The following is a 26,199-nucleotide window of genomic DNA, read 5'->3' as shown; positions in this document are numbered from 1 at the left end:
AACCTTCAACCGACAGCTACATTTCAGTTTATCACGTTGGTCCAATGGAATCAGAACTGAATCTCTACCAATGGCCTCCCATAAACTTTATTTGACACACAAACTGAAATTCATCCCAGAGACAGATCTGCTGTAGAGAGCTGCGTGGAGCCACACCTGATAATCAGCTCTTGATATTGGCAAAGGCCTGATCACGCAATGATTGTCAGCTGCTTGCATATGCGTGGACCTATGGGCAGTGCCCATCTGGCAATTTGGGGTGGCCCGTGCCTTTTTAAGGGCTGGGAGAGATTTGCCCAGAGAGAGAGAGAGAGAGAGAGAGAGAGAGAGAGAGAGAGAGAGAGAGAGAGAGAGAGAGAGAGAGAGAGAGAAAAGAGAACAAGGTCCTGAATAAACTGCTAGTGAGAAGAGCTCCGGTGTCGCGTCATCCTTGCGGGTCGAGGTGGGCGTGACAATCTGCTTTGTTTTAAATAAATAAATCCAAGTGCTCTACCATTGAACTATATAGCAGTAAGTGCATGGTAGAATACTTAACTCTTGACCACGAGAACAGGCCTGCTGCATTTATCTGCTGTTGCCTTAGCTGACGTCTCTCCTTTAGATTTAATTCACCTCCTGGATGTTTTTGACTCACTCTTTTCACTGCTTCATTTACATACCAATCATTACTATTTTAGCCAAGTTTCATTGATTTCAGGTTTTACCATAGAAAAGTTGCAATTGCCAGAAATCCATACTTTCACCCTGAAAAGGGATGTATCAAAATTTGCATCCTGTAGGGTTTACTTGGTTTTTATTATATATGTTACTTAACCAAAACAAATTTGAAATATAGGAATATTTATACTGCAGCCTGGAAAATTATTCAATGTCCACACAATTGAATGAAGAGTGTTCTTTTAAGAGAATAAGTTCTGTAGGGGAGGAAAGAATAAAAAAATCTTCACGTAAAACTGCAGTGATAACAGCTGCTGTCTTCTGATAACTGGGCATTAGCTATGGCTCCAAGGGCTCTGTCTTTTAATCCTAATTAAAATATCTCTAAAATTAAAGATATCCATTATTGTTCTCACTGTCTCAATTTATAGATAAATTGGAGATAATAACTTGGTGCGGGAGGTCCTTCTGTCTATGTGTTGCTTTTATTGGTTAATGAATAAAGAAACTGCTTTGAGCCTATGGCAGGGAAGAAACAGAATGAGGTGGGGAAAGCTAAGCTGTATTCTGGGAAGAACTGGGGTGGAGGCAGAGAGAAGCCATGGAGCCGCTGGAGACGCTGGGAACTTTAGCTGGTAAGCCAGTATCACGTGGCGATACAGAGATTAATAGAAATGGGTTAAATTAAGATGAAAAATTAGCCAATAAGAAGCTAGAGCTAATGGGCCAAGAAGCTTTTTAATTAATACAATTTCTCTGTGGTTATTTTGGTTCTGAGCAGCCGGGATGAACAAGTGGCTCCTTGCAACAATAACTTGAGACTTTCATACTTCTTCGTTACCGATACTTGAGGCCAGTTTAAACTGAAAACTTTATTTCTTTGATTGTAGAGTCCTGAGCAAATGTGAACCAATAAACTAACCCCCCAATCCTTTAATACTGCATCACTTTGAGGTGAAATAGAGTATGTTTTTACCCATTATAAGGATAGGCTATACTTTCCTGAGTCACCTGACATCATGCAAATGAACTTGAATTCGGTGCCTGCTTAAAAATGATATGTAGAAACATTTATTAGGCATTCAGTTTTCCTGAACTTCAGTGTTTAAGATCTCTCTGAAGGAATGAAGAACACAGTGAGAGCATTGGTTTTTATCGCAGAAGAGCAAAAGAGTGAATCACTAAGATATGTCCTAGAGCCCCGTCTTGGCCGGGGCTCTTTCACTATCATTCTTCTGGGTAGATGGAAACATTATTGAAGGCACATGCAAATCGGGCTCAGAGTTTAACAAAACTACGGCCTTACCTGCAATGGCCACCCATGCAAACTTTGCACATAGCCATGCAAGGAGGACCTGTCATGTCTTAAGGCCAAGTGGGCATCAGATGTTGAAACTTACATGTCTCTTCTTACATATATAAAATCATATTCTTAGCTGGGTGGTGGTGGTGCATGCCTTTAATTACAGCACTCAGGAGACAGAGGCAGGCAGATATCTGTGAGTTTGAGACCAACCTGGTCTACAGGAGCTAGTTCCAGGACAGGCTCCAAAATTACAGAGAAATGCTGTCTCGAAAAAACAACAAAAAACCATATTGTTTTGTGTGTGCATTTGCATCTGTATATGTGTATAGGCGCTTACAAACACATGTGTGCTCATTCGTGTCCAATAGCATTGACGAAACTGTAAAGATTACTTAAGTAGATTTTCTGTCAAATTCTCAAATACCCAAGTGATATGTATTAGAAAAATGATATTCTATGTTTTCCAATCTTATTTGTGTATCTTTTATTTTTAAATAGAATTTTGTGTTAATTTTTCCAAGTATCTTCCAGGATTGAGGACTCCATAGTTCTCTTCTCATTCAGGATGCTATCAATAACACTTGAGCCAAAAAGTTACAGTCACACAAGAGCATACCACAAATCTACCTCAGGCATCCCCTGAGCTGTAGCTCTTCAAGAAAAGAGGCATAGGAGAGAAGAAAGAAGCGAATGATGTGGAGGTCAAGAGTTCTGAGTCACTGCGTACCCTGCTTTTCTCCTTCCTTAAACAGAGGTGGGGGCAGGAAGTTTTATTTGGTTTTCATAGCTGAGGGTCAGGCAGGACCTGAGACGCAAGGCAGCGGTGCTTCATGCTCCCTTCTGGACACCACGGACTCGGATTAAAGAAGCGGGACTGAGCTTCAGCATCACCCTTCACTAGTTCATTTCCTCTGGGATTATCTCTCTGCTTGAAGGTATCATCATTCAGATGAAATAAACCAATGCACAGTAAATGTTTGAAAAACTGTAAACAATCAAACAAGGAATTTTGGTTTTATTTTAACATTTTTATTCATTATTCCAATGTGGTCCATAAAAAGAATCATCCATGATTTATATATAAATGTGGAGAACTTGAAAGAAAGAATTAAAATTCGGTTTGATTCCACAGAAACACTTAAGCATCTCTAAAATAGCCCAGTACAGCTGAAGGTAGAGTAAGGATGTGGAAGTAATAGGGAAACAGCTGGTCCACAAGCATCAGTGTTAAACGCTGAGCGACAGTTATTGTGCAAGCTCCTCTAAAAAAAAGAGGTGGTCAAAAGATTAAAGGATGCTCTGGGTGAGAGGGAAATTTTACATGCTGGTTGTTCATCAGGGGTCTCATTTTGTCCCCATCTCAGCTAAGACCTTATGACAATCATGTTAGCATGTGCCTCTTCCTAAACATGTGGCTAAAACAATGATTCTCAGCTGAAGGCCATCTCCTCTAGGAGACACTGGCAATGTTTGTAGACATTTTAAGTTGTCACAAAAGGGTGGAGTCTTACTGTCCTCCACTGGGTAGAGGCTACAACTCAGCTAAACATTCTATAGTTCATAGCACAGCTCTCTCCTCATACCTCAGGACCAATGACCACAACCAAGAAGTTCACAGCACCAGGCCAAGAACTCTGGACTATTCACATGTCCCAAAGGCTTGGTAATCATTGAAATCAATAAAATAGTAATGTTGATGAAAACCAACAGGGTACCGAACTTGGTAACATTTGTCTCAATAAATGGAATAAACATTTTGGTGTCATGCAGAACTGAGCAAAGCTGACCAGTTAGTGATCTCAGGTCTGGCTGACCTGGGTGTGTCTATTTTCTCCCTAAACACTAGAGGATCCAACTCTTGCTCCGTCATCCTGGTTTGACACCTTCTGCTTCAGGAACCTGAAACATGACTTCAGGAAACATGACTCCCCATGTTTCTCCTTAGGGAGTTTAAGTCGAAGGCTTAGACACAGAGCCCAGGCAGGCTGGATGTTATAGCTACAAGTATTCACTTTTCAATCTAAGAGTGTATTCCTCTATTCCTGAGATTGGTTGAGGGAGACTTTTAAATGATGTTGGGTGGTTTTGTAATTTTATGGTTCTCATCAAATGTATTCCACTACAGAAAGGAGGCATACATTTTCTCTGGAGTTACCCACATGCAGTTTTTCATGTTTACTCAGTTATGGAACAACACCAAATGAAATTTTTTTTTGAGGATCTTATATTTACTTCAGAAGTAGAAACACGTTCCAAGGGCTGTTGAAGGTAACATGCGACACATGTGAAGTATGCAAACCCTCTCTCCCTTCCTTGGTCATTCATCCGCATTTCCTGGAGAAACAAGACATGATGGCATGCTGAGCCCTGGATGAGAATCACAGTAATGAGCACATACACCCTCAGCATGTCTGCAACCACTTCCTTCCTAACGTAGCGCAAGCCAATCCAGCCCTGGGCCCTGCTCACCCTCAGCCCTCACCTGCAGCTCGTCTATCAGGGGAAACCAGAAAGCAAGTCTGATGGCTATCGACTGTGTCAGGAACTGTGCCCATCTTTCTGGGTCAGCATCATTTCCTGTTGACTTAGTTTAGACATTAAGTGTATTAAGACAGTCTTACTCTCTCAGTGAGAAAGCAAGGTCCAGGGTTTCAGTTGCCATGGGCTTCCAATAATGTTGGCTCCTGGGAGAGGTGCTGAGAAGGAACACCGAGCAATGCATATATTTTCAGCTCCCTCTGCTCTCACAGTATACAATACATAAACTGTGTGTTTAGAATCTAGCTCAGTCAGCAGATCAATATAGTCAGACTATCTACAGAGGCATAACTACTTTTGATCAGTTGTACCACTAAAGAAATTAAAGTTTAGATAATTGAAGCCTAATAAATAAGTAAAGATAAGAAGCCCTGTTTCCCAGACTAAACCACAAGGCTACTGGAAGAAGCGTAAGGATTACAGTTCTGAAAGTGAGCGCTAGGATATCTCCAGTACATTCAGATGGAAGAAGGATCATTTACTGGGAGATGGGGCAGGAAAAATTTCAGGATGCTGAAATCAAAAACCAACTGGGGCCACTTTGGCCATTAGATGAGCCCACAGCGTTGTATGCTTGTGAAGGACAGGCGAGAGCTGGTGAGGCCCTGTTAATCCCGTGTGTGAGTTCTCTATGGGTGCTCTCAGTCCTTTGCATGTATTAGTTCCTTTAAGTCACGCCACCTAAATATCTATTTTTCTTTTTTCACTAACAGTATCAAATCAGAAAATATGTGAACATTCCGTGATCCAGGCATTTATTCAGGCAAGGGTTCATGATAGATCAGGGTAGAGACTCAGTTAACATGGAACCTTTGGGCTGTTACTAAGATACTTCATCTCAGGGGGGCATAAAAGAATCAATTAATTATTGCCACTCCATAGAGGAGACAAATTATAATGCAATTTTAATTGATGCAAATTATTACTGTACGTTGAAACAATCCTCAGGACTTGAGTAATTACATTGTTTTGTAGAATAAGTAATATGCCAATAAATTCCCAGTTAGTTTTTTTCAAATAAAACCTTGTATTTTTTTTTGTTTTTAACAATAACACTTATAGTAGTCTTCTAGAAAAAATTCTTCTAAAAAGAAGGTACAGAAAACATCTATATCTACTTTTCAACCTAACTAATCTTCAAAATTACATCAGCATGTTCATTCCTAATGTTCTCTGTGTCAAGAAACCATGATCTGTTGGTGAATTTAAGGAGTAGAGAGGGGTTTGCAAGGTAGGCAAACACAGAAGGTAGAATAGATAAATGATTCATCCATTTCCCCCCATCTCTAGTTAGGATCATGTTTCTTTGATTCCAATCTAGATCTACATGCAAGGAATATTATTTAGCCATTGGAATTAATGCCTTGTGCATTTATTAGTAAAAATTTAAAAATACAATGGAATATAATGAAATTTTCATATAGCAATAATCTCTGAATAATACAAAATTTTTCTTGACATATTAGAAAAGGAAATACATTTTCCCCACTTATTAAAGGGCAATTATTTCCAAAGAAATAGGTGTTTTAAATCGTACATTTATTAGTTTTACTTGTTCTTAAATGAGATATTGTGGTTTGTAAAAATGTTTAGGAATTTTATTTTTTACTGTTTGATAATAGTTAATGACATCATAGAAGACTTCTCCTGTGCAGGACATGCATATCTGAGCATTTAGTTCGGTGCCTTTGTGTAGCACAACATTATCAATTTCCTAACATTTCAAAAAGCATATGTGTAGGCAGGCAATGCACACATGCAGAAATCAAAGCCCAGAATGCTTAATTACCTCAGCTAGTTTCCTGCAAGATTGTGTACTGTAGAGGTCATTTAATTGTCATTGGTTCTTAAAAATAAAGTTCACATAAATATAAAGACCAGAACTATTACAGTATGGAAAAATCAGGAGGGAATTTAAAGTCAGCTGTGCACATCCACTTAAAGTTATATGCATACATATGTAAATGTAAATGATACTCAGCAGAATTATTTCCAATAATGAATACAAAATAAGTACAAAACATTCAAACTATTTCAGTGATTTTATTTGTCAGAGATGCTCATAACATTGCAAAGCTATTGAGAAGTTGAATTCAATAAGAATACAGGTTGAACAGAGTCTGACAAGAACCAAGTCTTCCCTGAGTGTTAGATACTAAATTAAAGCTAAAGCTCTCATTACATATTGAACTTTAACTGATTTAGAAATTTTACTGCACCTGACATCTGTTCATGAAAAGCTCCATTACCCACAAAGTACAAATATTAATTTCCACAGCTGGTCTGTGATCCCCCAGTAACTGTCATCTGATTAATTCTTAAATGGACCAAGAGTATTAATATGAAGTGATTTCTCTTGCTCACAGTTTGTTTAGGGAAATCCAACTGAATAAAAAGAACTTAGAAAGTACTCAGAGTTTAGGTATTTGGCATGTTAATTAAAGTCAACAAAACATTTCAAAGGCTTGTTTGTTGTTGGACAATTAAGGTCAGATTTTTTTTTTCCCTTCCAGGCCTGAACATATAGCAAATCACAGATAGGTAAACATGGTTATAGCAAGTATGTCTTCATAGCTTCTGCATAACATCTCGGCAGTAAGCAATGGAAAGGGGAACAGATGAGAAGGTTGCACCCACACTGCCCCACCCCTAGAAGAACAGTTACAACTTACGTGCTAATCTGACCAGCTTGTGTGGGCCAGGAAACCCAGAGCCATTCATAACTACAGCAGACCATGAAGAAATTTGGCTCACACGTCCTCTTTCCTTTACATCTTCGCTGGGAAGCTGGCCTGAGACATCCACTCCTGAACATGGTCGTTCTCTCATGCCTCATGACTTGTGAGTCACCACTGTCCTTCCCCTAAAAAGCAGAGACTAAAGTATACCTGTATTGCTCTTTCTTTGCCTGCCGGTTAATCACAGGAAATTTTTCTGCTTTCCTTGCAGTTGGACTTGGGAAGGTGGAACAACCTGAAATATCAGTTACCAGAGCAACGGATGAGACTGCCCAAATATCCTGTAAGGTCTCCATCAACAGCTTTAAAAGCGTAGCCATACACTGGTACCGGCAGAAACCAAATCAAGGTTTACAGTTTCTATTACATGTCATGGCAACTCCCACCCATATTCTCTTAGACGAGACCAAGAAAATGGAAGCAAGTAAAAATCCTAGTGCTTCCACATCGACATTGACAATATATTCCTTGAAGGAAGAAGACGAAGCTATCTATTACTGTTCCTACGGCTAAAGCACAGTATTTGAGCTTCCGGAATAGCCTACACAAGAACCATCCCCCAGCCATGTGTTCCAACCCACATCCTTCCCAGCATGAGCAGCCACCTGTTGTTCAGCTGGGGGTACCTCCCAATCTTTCCCTCCTTACAGCACTTCTGCAGCTTCCCCTGCAACAATGTGGGTCTCCTATCCAAGTGCAGCCCCAGGAACTATGTTGCAGTTGAAGCCTGGCTTGACACCGTTCCTACTAAATGAGAATATCTGGGAATAGTTCAATACGGGATGGCAAGCCTGCTGACGACATGATTTGGTTCTTTTATAACCGTACAAAAGAAGTGGACAAAGGGGTGGAATCAAGCTTCTGGTAATCTATGAGTTAAGCCCTTGTTACAGATGACTCACTTGATTCTCAAAAGAACAGTGGAAAGCCTCACAGCTTCAACTTTTGAATAGATGGATGGAAACTTTATGGATGCTCAAGCCATGGAGAGGAGAGGAAGTGGCACCTTATCTGTGGGTCTAAAGCGACAAACAACACAGAACCACTAAATACATTCTTTGAAGAATTGTTAATAAAGTGGAAAACATTCACTACATTTAGTGGGGAAGGAAGGGACCTGGACCTGAGATGGTTAAAAGAAAGGAAAACAGGGAGCAACCACTTGGGCTAGTCAGTGTCGTGTGTGTGTGTGTGTGTGTGTGTGTGTGTGTGTGTACATGTAGGCTAGCCTCATGTGAAAGGGCAGACTGATCACATCTCTCTTTCAGCCCCTTATTTCTGCCTCTATCCTCATTCTAGCCACTACTTCCTAGTACTTTAAAACACACAGGCAGAATGTATATTACCATATATAGGAGACAAAGATGCTAAAAATTCATAAAAGTCAACCTTGTGACATCAGCGGCCTCTAGCTTTTGTCTGGAGGTCTACAAGTGCTTGTTAGCATTGGAGTCTTGTGTTTTTAATTAAAAAGCCTGCGACATATTCACTAGGACTATCTTGGATGTAGAGATGATTTTTATAAAGCTTTGAGATAAAGGATCATATTTATTGATAAAAATGATTAAACAGAAAGGAAATTTCCCAAATTTAAAAAAAATGATTGTAAAAAAATAGTGATTTAAAAACATTTCTGGTGCTAGCATACTTTCCACATGCCAACAGAAAGCTTCTGTTACATAAACTATTATGTATCTATAATAGATTTAATTGGCATATGTGTCTGATGATAAACTATTTATATAATATAATCATATGCATCATACACTTGGAGCCTTTTTCTCTTATTATGTTTTCACACTCATTCCTGTTACTACTCTTTAGTTCTAAGGACAAGACCAAAACAGAATAACATGACAGGAACATTACAATGGTGACAGTCAGTCACTGAACTGCAGAAACCCCATAGATTGTGTCGTGCCCACAAAGGTTGATGGAGATACAGCTTCCAATTACTCACAAGGTAAAGATGAAGTTTCAGTGAGCAGCCGATGCTAGTGGTAGTAACCAATGCTCACACAGGCTAAGGTAGTTATTACTTGGCTATTTCAAAAATATATTTGTTCCAGCTGAGTCTATAGCTCAGTTAGTAGAGTGTTTGCCTGGTGCAAGAGCCTGAATTCCCTCTCCAGCACTACATAAACCAGGTATGATGGCATCCATTCTTATAATCCCAGTATTTAGGATGCACCAAGCCTGTCTAGAAATAAACAAGTAAATAAATACAATAGATTTGTCCTTTGCTACAGTGAGTGATAACAGATGAATAACACATATTATAATGGTATATTATTTGTCTTTTAATAAATAAATCTTGCCTGAAGACCAGAGGCAAAGCTAAAGCCACTAGAGGTCAAGTAATGGTGACACACACCTTTAATTCCAGGATTTAGGAGACAGAGGCAGATGGATCTCTATGAGTTCAAGGCTACCCTGGGCTACACAAGGTCAATGCAGAAGCAAATCCAAGTGGTAGTGGCCTAACCTTTTAATCCCAGTACTAGGGAGTCATGCCTTTAACCCCAGCACTAGAGGGAATATAAAATGGGAAAAGAGAGAGGCTTAATCTGCTTAGTCTATGGTCTCTCAGCCTTGGTAGAGGTAAAACTTCTCTAATAGTTTGGCTACCTTGCTTTTCTGGTTTTTGGGTTGAATCCCAATTTCTGTCTCTGGGTTTTTATTAATCATGCTACAATTTATGATGTTATTTTAATTTATGTTTCTGTTTGTCATCATTCACTTAATGATTGTTTGTTATACTTCCAACCTTCCAATATTAGTTGGTCAACTTTGGTTAAATTACTTCACCTATCTTTGACCCATTCTCTTAACTTCAAATGGATAACATCATAAAGTTAACTTGAACTAACTTTTGCAAGTATTATCTTAAATAATGCACAAAATTTTTACAAGTATGTAGGCCTGAGTGTACCTAATGTTTACTAATGGGAGCTGATCACATTGGTGATATTGCATATCAAAAAATGCAATTTCTATCATTTTGGTTCATATCCTGAGCCCTGGGCATCTGCAGCATGTGATTCCAAGAACTGTGTTAGGCATGAAAAAAAAATCAAGTCTCCATCTGGATGACTGAGTCTGAATCTCATTTCCCAAGAATCTGGATTTCTCTGGGATACTAACAATCTGAGTCACAGAAGTCTAGATGCCAAGCTGTTCAAGGGGTGAACCCACAGCTCAGGACAATTAGAATCTCATCCACCATCCATCGGCTGGTCTGGTATCTTCTTTGATTCCTTGATAGAAATAGTGCGTTGTTACTTGGTTTTTCTATAGCAACTTTCCAACCAATGCACGTACAATGTAGCTTGTAGCTCACATATATTTAGAAAATATGTAACTCACATATATGTACAAAATCACTGCAAATTTTCAGTAACTACTTTATGACCCAGAAACAAGATTAATTTTTGCTTTCAACACAAAATGCTTGTCCTCTTATCATTAGCTTCATAGTGCTAATGAAAAATCAGCAGGGATGGGGAAAGGAGAGTAGAGGTGACTACATTTCCATTGTCACCACCTCCTTGCACCCCAAGATTCCTAGGAGAAGACTCAGGACACAACTGCACTCCCTGACAAGGCAGGTTTCTAACATTTCCAGAGAGAGATTGTGTTGCAGCCAGTTCAAGTCCCTTGCTCAGGTTTCCTATTTTTTCCAAGGATTGTTGGGATTAGGTGATTTTACATGGAGGCCTCTGGGTTTGTGTTTATGAACCTGACCGTGGTGCTGTGCTCCCCAGCACCACCACTCACACCATGAAGCTGAGTGCTTTGTCTTCTTCTTCTGTGCTTTTTAATGATCCCTATCAAACATGCATGCATTTGTAATGGGGAATAATGGCCCTTCTTAAAGGTTGTATTTAATCTAGGGAGCCAGCTGCTTTAACATGCCTATTTAATTGATATATTCAAAAGTAGAATTAGAAAGGCATTTCCTGTGTCTTGATCACCTAGAAGAGCTGTACTCAAAACTGCCAGGTGCAGGGTGAAAATAAACAATGAACAGCTCCTCATGATCCACCCTGGAAGGAGATTTCACTTCTCTCTCCCCTCCTCTCCTCTCCTTCCTTCTCCACCTCCTTTTTCTTTTCTCTGTTTCTATGCCTCTTTTTCCCCTTCTTCCTTTCTTCTCTTTCCTCTTTGTCTTCCTCTCACTCATCACTAAATCTGTCTGTATTTTAGGAGTAACCTAACAAAGAATGTTAATCTTTCAACAAGACAATCAGTTTTGACCAGAAAAGAACTAAAAGTTCTCTCTCATACATGCAAGTTAAAAGTGTCAACCTGAAACTGAAATCATGATTCACAGGGCTTGAGAAGGGTGGAGAACAAACACTACACATGTCTAGTCTTCCATACTCCATTGATATGTACAATTGAGGCATGCTAAGGGGACAAGAAATTGTGTCTCTAAATTGATCGTTTGATAAACATCTTCCATAAGGACAATAGAGAAATCCGCTAATAAGTGAGTTAGGTAAACCAATTGCCACAAGCAATCTTGATAAAACACCATGTCCGCCCCCCTGTCAGTCCCCAGAATGCCACTTCCTCTTCCTGCACTAGTCTCTTTTATTCTGGGCCTGTGTAGCCTTAGTGTTCAGTTTCCCTCAGGACAAAGGCCGCAGAATGTGGCTTCTGCTGTCAATCTTCACACTGGCCTCTCTCAGGATCTGTGAGTAAGGTGTTCTTCACTCTCGGGATACAGAAAACAGGGACAGTCAGGTCACACCACATTTCCAAGCAGTACACTCACACAGCTGTTCAAATTGAACTGATAAATTCCACTATGATTCTGAATCCCTCAAGGCACATGAGGGGTGGGGGACCCACAAAACCCAGACACTGACTGGAATTGGACTTGGACACCAAATTTGTATTATCTTAACGGAATTCAAAATTCACAATTTTGGATTTTTTAAAGTTTTAGCTTTTGTTATCTTTCAGATACAGGAGGAAGCATTCCCACTTCACATCTAATGTCATATATCACCAAGAGAAAAGGAGATACAGCGTTTCTCGAATGTCAATTTAAAATCATTTTGAAGCACGATACATATATACACTGGTACTGGCAGAAGCCAGGCCAGCCTCCAAAAAGAATGCTGTGTCTTAATTCAAGAGGAAATATTATCTATGAAAAAGGTTTTAGTGAAGAAAGATATGAGGCAAAGCAATGGCAGAATGACTTATCTTCAAATCTCAGAATATACCGAGTGACAGAAGAGGACACAGGGATATATTACTGTGCGTACTGGGCTCCACTCTATTAAAATGCTGCTCTGTTGACAAACAAAAACCTTCCACAGGAGGCTCGCCTACACAGACACACACTAAACCCTCCACAGGAAGCTCATCTGCACAGACACACACTAAACCCTCCACAGGAAGCTCAACTGCACAGACATACACTAAACCCTCCATAGGAAGCTCACCTGCACACAGACACACACACACACACACACACACACACACACACACACACACACACACCTCCCCCTACACTGCATAGGATGCTCACCTGCACACACACACACACACACACACACCTCCCCCTACACTGCATAGGATGCTCACCTACACAGACACACACATGAAACCCTCCACAAGAGGTTCACGTGCACGCACACACACATGAAACCCTCCACAGGAAGCTCACATGCACAGACACACGCCTCCTCCTACACTCCACATGGACTAGACCACTGTCACTCATCAGAAGCCTTCTATGCTGATCTCACCTGGGTGCTGAATTACCTCCTCCTCACCACTCCCCAGAGAATTAGGACCAAGATTGCTGAGCATTCTGATGCTGTATTTTTGCCCCAAGTTTGACCCACCAGATGCCCGAGTGCAGTGTCTCCTTCCTCAGAACCCCATCATGTCTTCCCATCCCATCCCCGGACACCTTTCACCAGTGTCCAGGGTGGTTTCTGTTTCCCTTCATATGGAAAGCTTCCTGGGAAGGAGATAGAAGTACAATGCTCAAGAAAGCTTGAGGACTTTGTGATGAGAGAGATAGACCTGGATGCCCTTTCCAATTCAGTCACTCACTGAGGAGAGTAAGCAGAGCTTCTCAGCTCAAAGCCACTGTGGTAAGAAGAGCATAGGACACTCAGGACTTCCTGGCATCTCATTTGAAAGTTTTATGTGTGTCTGTGCATGTGAGCATCCTGTGCAGTGTAGGGGGAGGTGTGTGTGTGTGTGTGTGTGTGTGTGTGTGTGTGTGTGTGTGCGCGCGCGCAGGTGAGCTTCCTGTGGAGGGTTTCATGTGTGTGTCTGTGCACGTGAGCCTCTTGTGGAGGATTTCATGTGTGTGTCTGTGCTGTGATCATCCAGCCTCTGTCTTTCCATATCACAACACAGCATGTCACAGAGCTCTCTCGGCTCAAGTGAAAATACTCCCAACCTCAGCAAAGAACATCTTTCTTGTTTTCCCATCAAAATTAAGCAGAGCTGTAATTCTGAAAGTCTAATTATGAATGGGTCAAAGAAATGATGTTTTTCCTTAGCAGGAATAAAAGGTTGTTGTTTGCTGTCTTTCATTACACTGTTAAAGTTTTCAAGTCAAGCGGACTACTAGTGTATCAATTGTGCGGACACCTAAGATTGGAGGATCTCGCTCACTACGATTCTTTCATGTCCCCAAGATGATTCATAGTTACACTCAGTAGTTACCCAAAAAAAAAGAAAAGAAAAAAAAGAAAAGAAAAAGGAAAACAATTTAAAATCTAGTGAGTAATAAAAGATGTCAAAGAGAGGTGTACTGGAATAATACTTAAGCTTGACAGGGGTAGGGTTTTGGGGGAATGGCTCCCAATGAGAAAGCTAATATTGTTGTTGTAATGGGTGTTTTGATGACATTGTCTGGCACCTGATAGATCCTTTGCACCAGGAACACGATAAAGTGACACAGCTCACTGGGCAGGACCTTCATAAGCTCAGAAACTAGTATTGCCCTCCTCCCCCATCCCTTTTCCACAGAGCTGGGGCTGTGTCTTAATCTGCTTTTGCTCAGGTTCCAGTCACTGTCTCTGGTCTCCATTCCAGCTGCCACGGGAAATGCCAATCCCGTGGATTTTCCTTCTGTTTTTCTCTTCAGTTTGTAAGTTGATGTTGTTCCTTTCCCCCTTTCATTATTTTTTGTATACTGAGCCAAGTGAGAATAATAATTATTTGGAAATCTCTGATTTCTCTCCCTCATTATTCAGATGGAGACTACTGGATATCTCAGGATCAGCTGTCTTTTACACGAAGACCAAACAAGACAGTGCACATAAGCTGCAAGCTGTCTGGGGTCCCCCTTCAGAATACCATTGTGCACTGGTACCAACTGAGAGAAGGGGAGCCCATAAAACGAATCTTCTATGGCTCAGCCAAGACTCAAAAGCAAGACAAACTCAACTCCCGCTTGGAAACAGATGAGAAGAGCGACGGTATCTTTTACCTGATAATCAACAATGTTATCAGAGCAGACGAAGCCACATACTACTGTGCCTGCTGGGATCTCACGGTGTCTCATCATCTGAGGGAACCTGTAAGAAAACCTTCTTCTCCCTGCTCCTCAGCTGCACTCATGGTGGCTAAACCACTGAGGACCCTCAGTGTTCTCCTTCACAGGTTCACAGGTGCTGGGACTGGCTGGGTCCTTAGGACTCAATTTGGTCAGAGCTGTCACTCCAAGTGAGGAAGCTAGAGCCCAGAAAAGGTGAGTGGCTCGTCCCAAGCCACTGATGCTGTAAGGCAGCAACAGCCCTGTTTCTAGTCCCTTTGCCTGTTTCTCTTATGAGCACTACTAAGATAAACTTCTTTTAGCAAGATGGCATTTCATTCAACGGGATGTGGTGACAAGTATGCCTGGCAGACCGATGCCATTAGACCCCCAGTGTAGGCTGGGTGCTATAAGCTAGTTATGACATTATCACACAACTGAAAGGGAGAGGGATGCATTTGGCAAGTGTGCTCCATGCTCCTCATCCCCGTGCTATTTCTCCATATCTACCTGGCCATCTTCATTCCTGCAGCTTTCTCTTGTTTCTGGTCTCAATACTTGGAAGGGCTTCTGGGGCATAAATAAGGTGCAAGGAGCACAGCAAAAATCTTCTTCATGAATATATTGGTAAAGCCTTTGCCAGTTCTGGCACGACTGTTTGGCACAAGCGTATATTTCTTACTCTACACAGTGAAACCATGGACCTCTCGTTGCTGAGTCCATACGTTTGACTCAGATTTGGTAGCCATGGCCTGATACCTGTCTTGCCACAGAGATGCAGACTGTGTCCAACATCCCATAGTTCTTACCTGGAGAATAAGAACAGCAGCAACAAAACCTAGGCAAACGCTTCTCTGCAGAAGTCTCAGTAGCAGCCAAATGAAGTCATTCCAACTCCAGCCTGACTCCAGTGTCCAAAGTATTGGTTATTTCTTTTCAAACTTGTTTCCATGTCCTCGATGGCAAAGATATGGACGTGTTATGAAGAGGAAAACATGGCTTTGTTTAGGGATTTGTTTTATTTTATTTTTTAGCTTACACATACTATCGCTCCTCTGGTCAGAATGGTTGAGATAAAAAACACCAATGAAAGCTTATGCTGGAGAAAATGTGGAGTAAGGGGAACACTCCTCCATTGCTGGTAGGAATGTAAACTTGTACAACCACAAAGGAAATCAGTATGGTGGTTTCTCAGAAAATTGGAAATCAACCTATCTCAGACCCGGCAATACCACTCTTGGGCATATACCTAAAACATAGTCAATCATACTACAAGGACATTAGTTCAACTATGTTCATAGCAGCATTATTGGTAATAGCCAGAACCTGGAAACAACAAAATGCCCCTCAACTGAAGAATGAATAAAGAAAAAGTGGCATATTGACACATTAGAGTACTACTCAGCAGTAAAAAACAATGCCATCTTGAAATTTGCATGCAAATAGATGGAACCAGAAAACATGATTCTGAGTGAGGTAACTCTCATCCAGAAAGATGAATATGGTATGTATTTACACATAAGTGGATACTAGCTCTGAATAAAGGATATTGAGCCTATAGTTCATGATTCTAGAGAAGATAAGTAACAAGGTGTACCCAAAGAAAAACATATATAGATCCACCTGGAAAGTTGAAATAGACAAGATAGCCAGAAAAAATTGGGAGCACAGGGGTGGGGGGAGAAAGGAGAGTAGACAGGGAAAAGGAAAGAAGAAGGGGAGGGGTGAGGAGAATTTGAGGGAATGGGATAGTCAAGATAGAGGAAGAACAGAGATGAGTGCAAAGAAAGAGATATTTTGATTGAGGGAGCCATTATGAAGTTAGCAAGAAACCTGGCACTAGAGAAATTCCCAAGAATCCTCAAGGATGACCCCAGCTAAGACCCTAAAGAATAGAGGAGAGGATGCCTGAACTGGCCTTGCCCTGTAGTAGACTGATGAATATCTTAAATAGCACCATAGAACCTTCATCCAGCAACTGATGGAAACAGAGGCAGAGACCTGCATTGGAGCACTGGACTGAGCTCCCATGGTCCAGTTGAAGGGTGGGAGGAATGAGAATATGAGAAAAGAGATAAAGACCATAATGGGTACATCCATTGAAACAGTTTGCCTGAGCTAATGGGAGCTCACCAACTCCAGCGGGACAGGGAAGAAACCAGCATAGTATCAAACTAGTCTCTCTGAATGTGGGTGACAGTTAAATTGCTGGGGAAGACTGAGGGGCCACTGACAGTGGCACCCGGATTTATCCCAACTGCTTTTATAGGCTTTTTGGGAACCTATTCTTTTTGGATGAATATCTTGCTCAGCCTAGATATGATAGGAAGGCCTTGAACCTTCCCCAAAGCAATGTGCCTTACCCTCTCTGAGGAATGGATGGGGAGGTAAGTAGGGGGAATGGGAGGAGGGAAGGGAGTGGGAACTGGGGTTGGTATGTAAAATGAAAAGAAGATAGTTTGTTTTATTTTTTTAAAAAATAAAGTTGTGCCCTGTGGTGGTAGCGCACGCCTTTAATCCCAGCACTCGGGAGGCAGAGGCAGGCGGATCTCTGTGAGTTCGAGGCCAGCCTGGACTACAAGAGCTAGTTCCAGGACAGGAACCAAAAAGCTACGGAGAAACCGTGTCTCGAAAAATAAAAATAAAATAAAGTTGTCATTTTCCAACTTGAAAATGCAATACAAAACTTTGTATGTCAATGTTCAAACTTGAGTTTTATGATGCTTCATTTGCTCATGATTTACATATTTATTTATTCAATCTTTGCTTTGAATTAGGATTTAAGTTGTCTTCACTAGCCATCCTCAAGACTGTTCCATAATGGCTCCTTACTACCACCCCTGCAATAATTTTTGAAGTTGTTGACTCTTTTCTTGATGCAAGTCATTCTCACTAGAAGGGGATGCAATTTTTATTTCTGCTTCACCAGTGGCTAAGGATTTTGAGAGCACTTCAACTACTTACTGGTCATTTAGACTTTATTATTTAAGAAAAGCCTGCAATTCATTGACCGTTACTGATTGGACTGGGGAGTGTGTGTTTCTGTTATTCAGCTTTTGAATTTTTTATGTATCTTAGATACTAATCCTTTGTCAGATTAATTTTTGGCAGAGACTTTCTCCCATTCAGTAGGCCATCTCTTTACTCTAAGTAAGCCTTTTATTTTGATCCAATTCCATTAATCAAAACTTGATTTTGTTCCCTGAGCTATTTAGAGCTTTATTTTCGAGACAGGGTTTCTTTGTAGCTTTTTTTTTTTTTTGGTTCCTGTCCTGAAACTAGCTCTTGTAGAGCAGGCTGGCCTCGCCTGCCTCTGCCTCCCGAGTGCTGGGATTAAAAGCCTGCACCAACACCACCCGGCTCAGGAAGCTATTTTCTATGTGCAGAGGGGAAGTGTTTGTGAGAACCCGTGGTCCTCACCTTTAGTAAGAAGACTGGAGACTGGAGCGTGGAAGATGAAGCACTTTCATTTACTACGCTGCAAAGCTAGGTATCAGGCTGGGATCCAGGCTGCTCATTTAGTGCAGGGAAGAATAGATAAAAACTGGACCTGTAACTCTTTCCCTCCCTTTGAGATAATCAGGAAGATATACTTTTATATATCATCTAGATCTTAAGTTTTCTCAACAAAAAAACCATGTGTGAGGGCATCTCTATATTTTACATAGTTTATTTTAAACTTAACGTAGACATGACTTTGCTCCGGTACTTTTCTGCTCTGAACGACTTTGGGTATGGGGAAGGATTTTAGTTGGCAACTACTAAAACTTGATGCTGCTTTTTTATATAGTCCTTATATTTTATGCTTTCTTTTTTATTTACTTTTGAAATTTTAATTTAATTACATTTTTCCCTTCCCTTTCCAACCTCCAAACCCTTTCATATATTCTTTTCTCTTTTCTGCTCTCCTTCATGTTCATGGCCTCTTTTTCATTAACTGCTATATTTCTAAATATAACCTTCCAGTCCATATAATGTTACTTTATGCATCTTTCCACAGTTGATTGTTTGGCACTGGACAACCAACTGATGTGCTCCTCTGGGGAGGACCACCCCTCCCACTCCCAGCCTTACTCAGTTTCCTGTAGTTCTCTGTGTAGGGTTGAGACCTTGTGGACTTTTCCACTTCCAGTTTAGTTTGTTCGTTGGTTGTCATCTTTGCTCTGCTCACACTTGGCCAGGCATATTGGTGAGACTTTATGAACAAAACTTCTGATGTTACTAGGAGATACAATCTGACAGCAAATACACTGATCCTCTGGCTCCTACAATATTTCTGGCCGCTCTTCCATAATGTACCTTGAGCCATAGGTGTGGGAGATGTATCCTTGTAGATGTATCCACTGGGATTTTGTCCCATAACTCTGTATGTTGACTGGCTGTGATTTTCTCCATCTGTTACAAAGAGAAATTTCCTTAATGAGGGGTGATGACTACACTTATCTGTGGTTGTAAGGACTAATGTTTATAGATTGTTGTTAGTGATTATTCTGGTTTAGCAAATTAGTAGTTAGAGATTCTCTCCCAGTAACCATTAAATAGCTAGCTAGGTTTCTAGTACTAGGCATGGTACACTGTTTGTTGAGAGGTGTTAAATTCCATTAGAGGCATGTGTACCACTATTTTTTACAAATGCAATGAAACACTTTATAACTCATTAATTTTTACAATTATTTTACAGTAAGGCTTGAAAGATTACATTTTTTTCATTCATAAAGCTACAATAACAGTTCTTGATTAATGACAACTAATAATGGCAGCTTTTTCAAATATAGAAGTTGGGTCGCATTTTTTATATGTGTTGGCACATTTTATTTTAAATTACTAAAGAGCTTCCTCTTTTCAGAAATATTTCCCCTCTTCCTAAGAAGAAGCATTGGTGCTTGTGAGAACCAAAACGCATTCTTTTGATGTAAACACTGAGTAGTTTCAACACAACGGAACTCCTGGAATTAAAAGCAAAACAATTCTTAGAATAATTTTCCTAGTTACTTGAAAAAAAATGCAGTTGATGGACAAGTTAGCCCAGCTCTCTTCTTCTCCAATTGTACCTCCTCTATTTTCTTTATCACCACCTCACAGTTGGTGGACCAGTTAACCCACCTCTCTTCTTCTCCCACTGTACCCCCTCTATTTTCCGTCATCACTTCCTCCAGGGAAAACAATGTATGACGTTAGTTTCTGAAAAAACTTTCAAGTAACCAGATGTCACACAATTTATAATCAATGGATTTCTAAGGAGACCACACCAGTGTATCATGACAAGACTTCAGCCTGCCTGTCGTGTCAAGAAAGTTTGGAGAAGGTTTAGATTTTTGTAGAAGCTGTGAGCACTGTGATAGCTCGGGCTGGAGCAAGGTATTTGCAGAAGGAACAAAGCTCATAGTAATCCCTCCTGGTAAGTAACTTTTTCCTGCTTCATTCCAGTGATGAAAAGTATATATATATTTGTAGAAAAAGACCAGAAACCATGATGAGCTACTGTACCTGATTACAATGTTCTTAGCCTGAGTCATTTTCAGAATAGATTATTGAATATGACAGCAAAAACTACTTTATAAATGGTTTCTTCTTTCCACCCATAAGACATTGAAATTATATTTAGAATAGTAGCACATACAAAGAGTAAGTGGAAGTCATTCTGAGGATCATGTGCATAGACGATTGGGGTAAATTATTGCTTCGGGATAGTGTTGTCTTTTAGCTGAATCCTCAGAATGAAGGTTTGTTGATGGCTTGTCTCTGTAGTCTGGAATACAACTAGTGCTCCATTCTCCAGACAAACTGGAGATCATTATTACTGATTTTGATCATAATTCACAGCAAATTACTATAGAACATGAGTAAATCCCTTTCTTATTTGTCTGACTTCAAGTTGGGTCACAATTTATGTCACTCTGCTTCTTGAAATATTACCTGGAGCTTTCTGTAAGAATTTGTAGTTTGTGCAAACTGTTTCTGCCCAGTGTTTATGTAAATGGCCTTTCACGGTTTTACATCTTTATGTGACCATTATTTCCCTCAAGGAAGCTTAGGATAGTTTTATAGTCCAATTTTTTTCCTGTGTCTTTACTTTTTGATAAGAACACATTTGTTGTCTAATTATTAGTAGTTCTGCCCAAGCACATGATTATTGCTTTTATTTTTCTTTGAAAATTTCTCTCTGAAAAAAAAAGTCTCATATAACTTGAAATTGCATTCTAGACTGAGAACTGATTTATAAATGACAAACCTTTAAGGGAGGAAATAGAGAAACAGCTGGAAAATCTTGTAAAAAATAAAATAAAACTTCTCAACCTATGGGAACAAGACACAAGCTGCAAGGCAGAGTTAGATTCCTGGTTGGATATGGGTTGAATCACTTTGGAGTTCCTTCATGTTTGGTAGGAGAATGAAATATGTTGTCACAGGTAGATTTGGAATGAATATGTTTTCAAAGTAATTGAAGGAAGGCAAGGCATGGCCATAGTGAAGTGGAGGTGATGATGTTTAGAAAGAAGAGGGCTGTGAGCGGGATTTCCTGAAGCACTTTCCAGGAGATTGCAATTACAAATGTTGATACGAAGAACACTTGTGCAAACATCTTATATAATGCTTGCAGATATTCAGACTTCCATAAAACATTCATATATCATGACAAAAGTCATTATTAAAGCATTTGACACTGGTGTGGGGTTTATTATTACAGACAAGTCTATGATAGACTCAATGGACAGTAGCCTTCATGTTTTTCCAGGTCTAGTGTACTGTGAACAAGTCTAGGTTTTGAACACAGTTATGGAACTATAACTTCTCTACTTGTTCCATGTGATTTTTCACTTAGTGTTAGTTGTCGATACTCATACTCGGCTTTTCCATCCTCCTCCCTATTTAATCTCATTCTAGTTTTCTCTTTATCCCTTAATAGCATTATATTCTACTTTTCCTTCCTTGGAAGATCCCCTCTTTCCATGGCCCCTTACTAGGTAGTTATCCACTGAAGCACCTACATTCAACACACTAGGAATAATTTGGAGGTGTAGCTACAGCTACATGCTCAACTCCAAAACTAGGAGTGGTTCTCATGTGAGGCTGGGATGCTTCCTAAAAGTAGAGAGCAATTAGGAGATCCCTGAGAACTTCAAACTGAGAAAGTGATCCACAACCTCAGCTAGCAGATCTATTCAATTGATTGCAATTACACATGGAAGGATATTTCCATTACGTAAGGGACCTCATACAGCTACAATGAAAAGTTGAAAGCTACCTCCTGACATCTATTCCACTGAACTCTAAGGAAAGCAGGGCACATAATTTGACAGTGGATTGCACTAAATTGCCAGAGAACAAAGTCACAAAGGATGGGAAGGGAAGCATGTTAGGAATGACAAGAAACCTTCATCTGTACAATGACCATAGGAGCAATTTGTCTCCTCACCCTACCATCCATCCTCCCAGATGAATGGATATTTCACCACACCACGAGAAAACAGGTAGTGTAAAGACAGAAGTTGTTCCTAACCATTCAATATTGTGTTTATAATGATATGTAATAATTATTTTGAGTGACTGGATTTAGTGGTGCACTAGCACTTGGGAGGCAGAGGCAGGAGGACCAGGATCAGAAGGAGGCCATCCACGGGTACATAGCAAGTCGGATGATACAATGGGCTACCTGAGACTCTGTCTCAGAAATAATAACTACTATTCTCATGATTATTATTTTTATTGATTTTCCATTTTATCTTACAGACAAAAGGTTTGATACAGACATTTCCCCCAAGCCTACCATTTTCCTTCCTTCCGTTGCTGAAACGAATCTCCATAAGGCTGGGACATACCTTTGTCTCCTTGAGAAATTCTTCCCTGATGTTATAAGTGTATACTGGAAAGAAAAGGATGGCGATAAGATCCTGGAATCCCAGGAAGGGAATACACTGAAAACCAATGACACATACATGAAGTTTAGCTGGCTTACCGTGACTGCAGAGTCAATGCGTAAAGAGCACAGATGCATTGTCAAACATGAGAACAATAAGAAAGGAGTTGATCAAGAGATTTCCTTTCCTCCAATAGAGAAAGGTATGTGCACATAACCTTTGAAATATAGCTTTCTAGAAAATGTGTTTGAAAATATCCAGGTTTTTATCATGTATTAATAAAAATCAACATAAGACATTTAACAGGGCCACTGCATGCATTTTATCATGTACTTTACCAAAAATACTAAGACGGCAGAGGCTTTGGCTTAGGTTTTTCTAAATCTATCATTATTATCCAAAATATCCATATTTGATTCTTTCTTTCTTTTTTCCTTTCTTCCTTCCTTCTTTCCTTTCTTTTTCCTTCCTACCTTTCTTTCTTTTTTCTTTCTTTCTAGAAATTGTCGATTTTATTTAATTTAAATTTAATTTAATTTTAATTAAGTACATGATAAATGCTAAAATGGAGGCTCTGCTTTGGATGACTTAATTAAGAATATTCTGCCAAGCAAACAAAATCATTTACTTTAATCTTATTGTGTACAAAGTTCAGGTCTCCAACACTGATGCCTTAGAAACTGGTGCCTTAGTTAACGACATATTCAAATGAAAGAGTTAAAGCTTATTACAAAAAAAGAAGTGAACTTAGCAGCCTTGAAATCTTCAGATTTTGGTTGCTGCTGTATGTATAACTGTCATATAGGATATCATAATTAAAAATCGAGTAAGGATACTGGTTGCAAGCATGCTTCATAACCAAGGCATCTCCTGACATTTCAATGCATTTCAGAAAGCCCACATAGGCCTGAACAGGGATGTGGATGGGGAGACCAGGATTAGCATGTCAGTGTCCCAACATGGAGGGGGCTGTACAATGATGAATGCATACTCTTTCCAACTTACTCAGAATAAATCAGATGCAAGGTCCCAAAGGATCTCTTAATTCAGTGGGTACAAAGCTGCACGTCCAGGCAGAGGATTGAATGTACAAAGGGCCTAGAGCTGGTCTTGCAATTAATGTCACAACTGCTGGCATTGAACAATAGTCTCAAGTCCCACGGACCTTCTGAACTTACGAGGAATGAGAAATGAGAACATTTAGAACCTGTGAGCCTCTTCCTGGTCACTGTCTAGGTTTCTCCTCAGGGATTCCTTAGTCACCAAAATGATCAATGAACTTTGAGCAGTTGTTTTGGGAAGGTACTTGATTTGGAAGGTCATGGCTGTTTTTTTCTGAAGACCGTTTTAGACAGCTTGATATGTTTTTTAGGGTAAAAAGGGAAAAATATTCTTTCTGAATTTCTGCTTCTCTGTATACAGAAACAAACCAAGTGAAAGATGTGCACTGAGTAATATATAATGAGACTCTTTTCTATACTGTATACAATTATATGACTATGGAGCTCATATTTTAATAGACTTTTGTCTATGTGAGGACATCTATGTATTCATTGACATGTAGATATATACATATTCACAAACACAGCGAGAACTGTCAAATAATGTGCATATTAATTAACAAATTCTTACTGTTATTTCTTGTAGTTGCCGTGAGTGCTGAGCCTACACCTTGCTGGAATGAAAATGGTAGGTTTTTAGTATGCTTAGCTAATATTACAGCACTCTTCCTTTTGAATATAACAATATTCGAACTGCCTTGGATTAATTTAGAAATATCTACATGTCTGGGTGTTACAGAATAGACAGTGATATTTACAGCTACTGTGTCACTACACACATCACAGCCACACAGTGAACAACTAATTCAAGTAAAGTGTAATTTAATGACGGGTACAGTGATGTACCCCAACTTATTTTAACAAAGGAATTCACTTACTCATATGTCTATTATTTTTAACCACCAAAAATAGCAGGATAAAACTTAAGTCTAAGTCTAAGTCATCTAGTTACTCATTAGTTACTGGCATTGATGGGTTCAGATTAACTGACTTCCAAGTTCAAGGGCCCTCTTAGTGGTTCTTTTTGAGAACGGTGAGTATTGTTTTAGGTTTGAGTGAGGAGAGCTGTTAACTCCATGTAGGTCCCCAGCAATCAGTACTCACTACTCCCTCCGCAGTTACCTGTACTACGCTGTCGCTGTCTAACAGCAGGTGGGACTAATACAAAACCTCTTTTAGCCGCGCTGCAGCTTCAGCTCACGAGCACCTCTGCCTACTACACCTACCTTCTCCTCCTCCTCAAGAGTGCGATCCACCTGGCCATGGTCAGCGTCTCTCTGGCTAGAAGAACAGCTACCTGTGGCAATGAGAAGAGGTCCTAAGGAAGTGAACGGTGGCACAACCAGTCAGCTCCTGTTTAGCCTCCCTGTGAAATTGTGCCTTACGGGGCCCAGCTAGATTTTCTTGCTAACTTTGACCTCTGTAAAATCACATGCATTTCATTCTGTAATCACTCAAAAGTTTTCAGACTTTCATAAGCAATTCGAGCAACTTCTCTCTCTAACCAAGGATAGCTCCCTTCTGATTCTATCCTCTTCAGTAGTTCAGGGGTTCTCCTAGAGCCTGGAGCATCACAGCTCCAGTACACATAGCTTGCAGCTTCTACCCGCAGTCCTTGTTGCCCTTGAGCCAGCTAACTCCCAGAAAGCCCCCATGCCAGACACCCTAAAGAGCCTTCTTTACTGCTTGAATTCTTGTACTTCATATTAGAGACAATAAATTCTTTTGAAAATCAGAAGTCTGCTTTTGTCAGTCTTTCCTTTCATTTAATAACCGTGAAGGACACAGTATGATAACAGAGCCATGGCATTCAGTGACAGTTGGTAACAAGAGTCCAAAATCACGTCCCTAATCTTGGTCTACAGTCTGTGGTTATGACATTTCTTGTGACAGCGGGTGTAGGCGGAACCACAGGCCATTGAATGAGCCATGTTATTGCTCTTAAAGGCCATCACATTTTGGGTATTTGGTTTTAGGCTTTCTCCTGACCATGAGCAGATATCTAACGTGACTCAAACTGGGCATGCTCAACTCTGTGCCTGTTTTCATAGCAGCATGTTTGCTGACCCTTGGGCTGCTCCCTGGAAGCCACCAGAACTCCAGAGAGGAAAAGGGATGGAGGAGAGTGACCGCAGATACCGAACTCCAGTACCACAGCTTCCCTCTTTGAAATGAAGTCAGAATATTCTATCAGCTAGGGCTTTACACGTTAAATGAATTAGTAATAGCAACTACAAGCAAACTCTTGAGAGCTCTAATATAGGCCCTTGACCTTACCTTAGAGAGTGGATACCACACTCACACAAAAAAGCACCAAAATTATTTCTAATTTTCTCCATGGGAAGGGTGACAGAGTACAATAGGATCATGTCTTGTACTACACAACAAGCAACCCCTGATCCTCTAACAGTCATTTGCAATAGATACAATCATGGACCACAGTTTAGAGATTCCAGAACTAATCTCACTACTGAAGGTCACTGTTTTTAATCAGTACTTGTAACTTAAAGCCAGATTTCTCTGA

At 40.2% G+C, this 26,199-nt stretch overlaps 1 gene segment (V, D, J or C); it reads left to right on the top strand.

The window, feature by feature from the left end:
* Positions 1–7,182: 7,182 nt before the first annotated feature.
* On the top strand, positions 7,183–25,413 carry LOC142848311 (T-cell receptor gamma chain C region C7.5-like). The segment is given in 6 exon segments: positions 7,183–7,342; positions 7,451–7,758; positions 20,087–20,153; positions 22,487–22,816; positions 24,262–24,303; positions 24,855–25,413. Coding segments are annotated over 6 exon segments (996 nt in total).
* Positions 25,414–26,199: the final 786 nt, after the last annotated feature.

Source organism: Microtus pennsylvanicus, chromosome 4 (assembly GCF_037038515.1).
Source record: "Microtus pennsylvanicus isolate mMicPen1 chromosome 4, mMicPen1.hap1, whole genome shotgun sequence".
NCBI classification, from domain to species: domain Eukaryota; kingdom Metazoa; phylum Chordata; class Mammalia; order Rodentia; family Cricetidae; genus Microtus; species Microtus pennsylvanicus.
The sequence above is the reverse complement of the archived record's forward strand: the minus strand, read 5'-3'. Positions and strand labels throughout refer to the sequence as shown.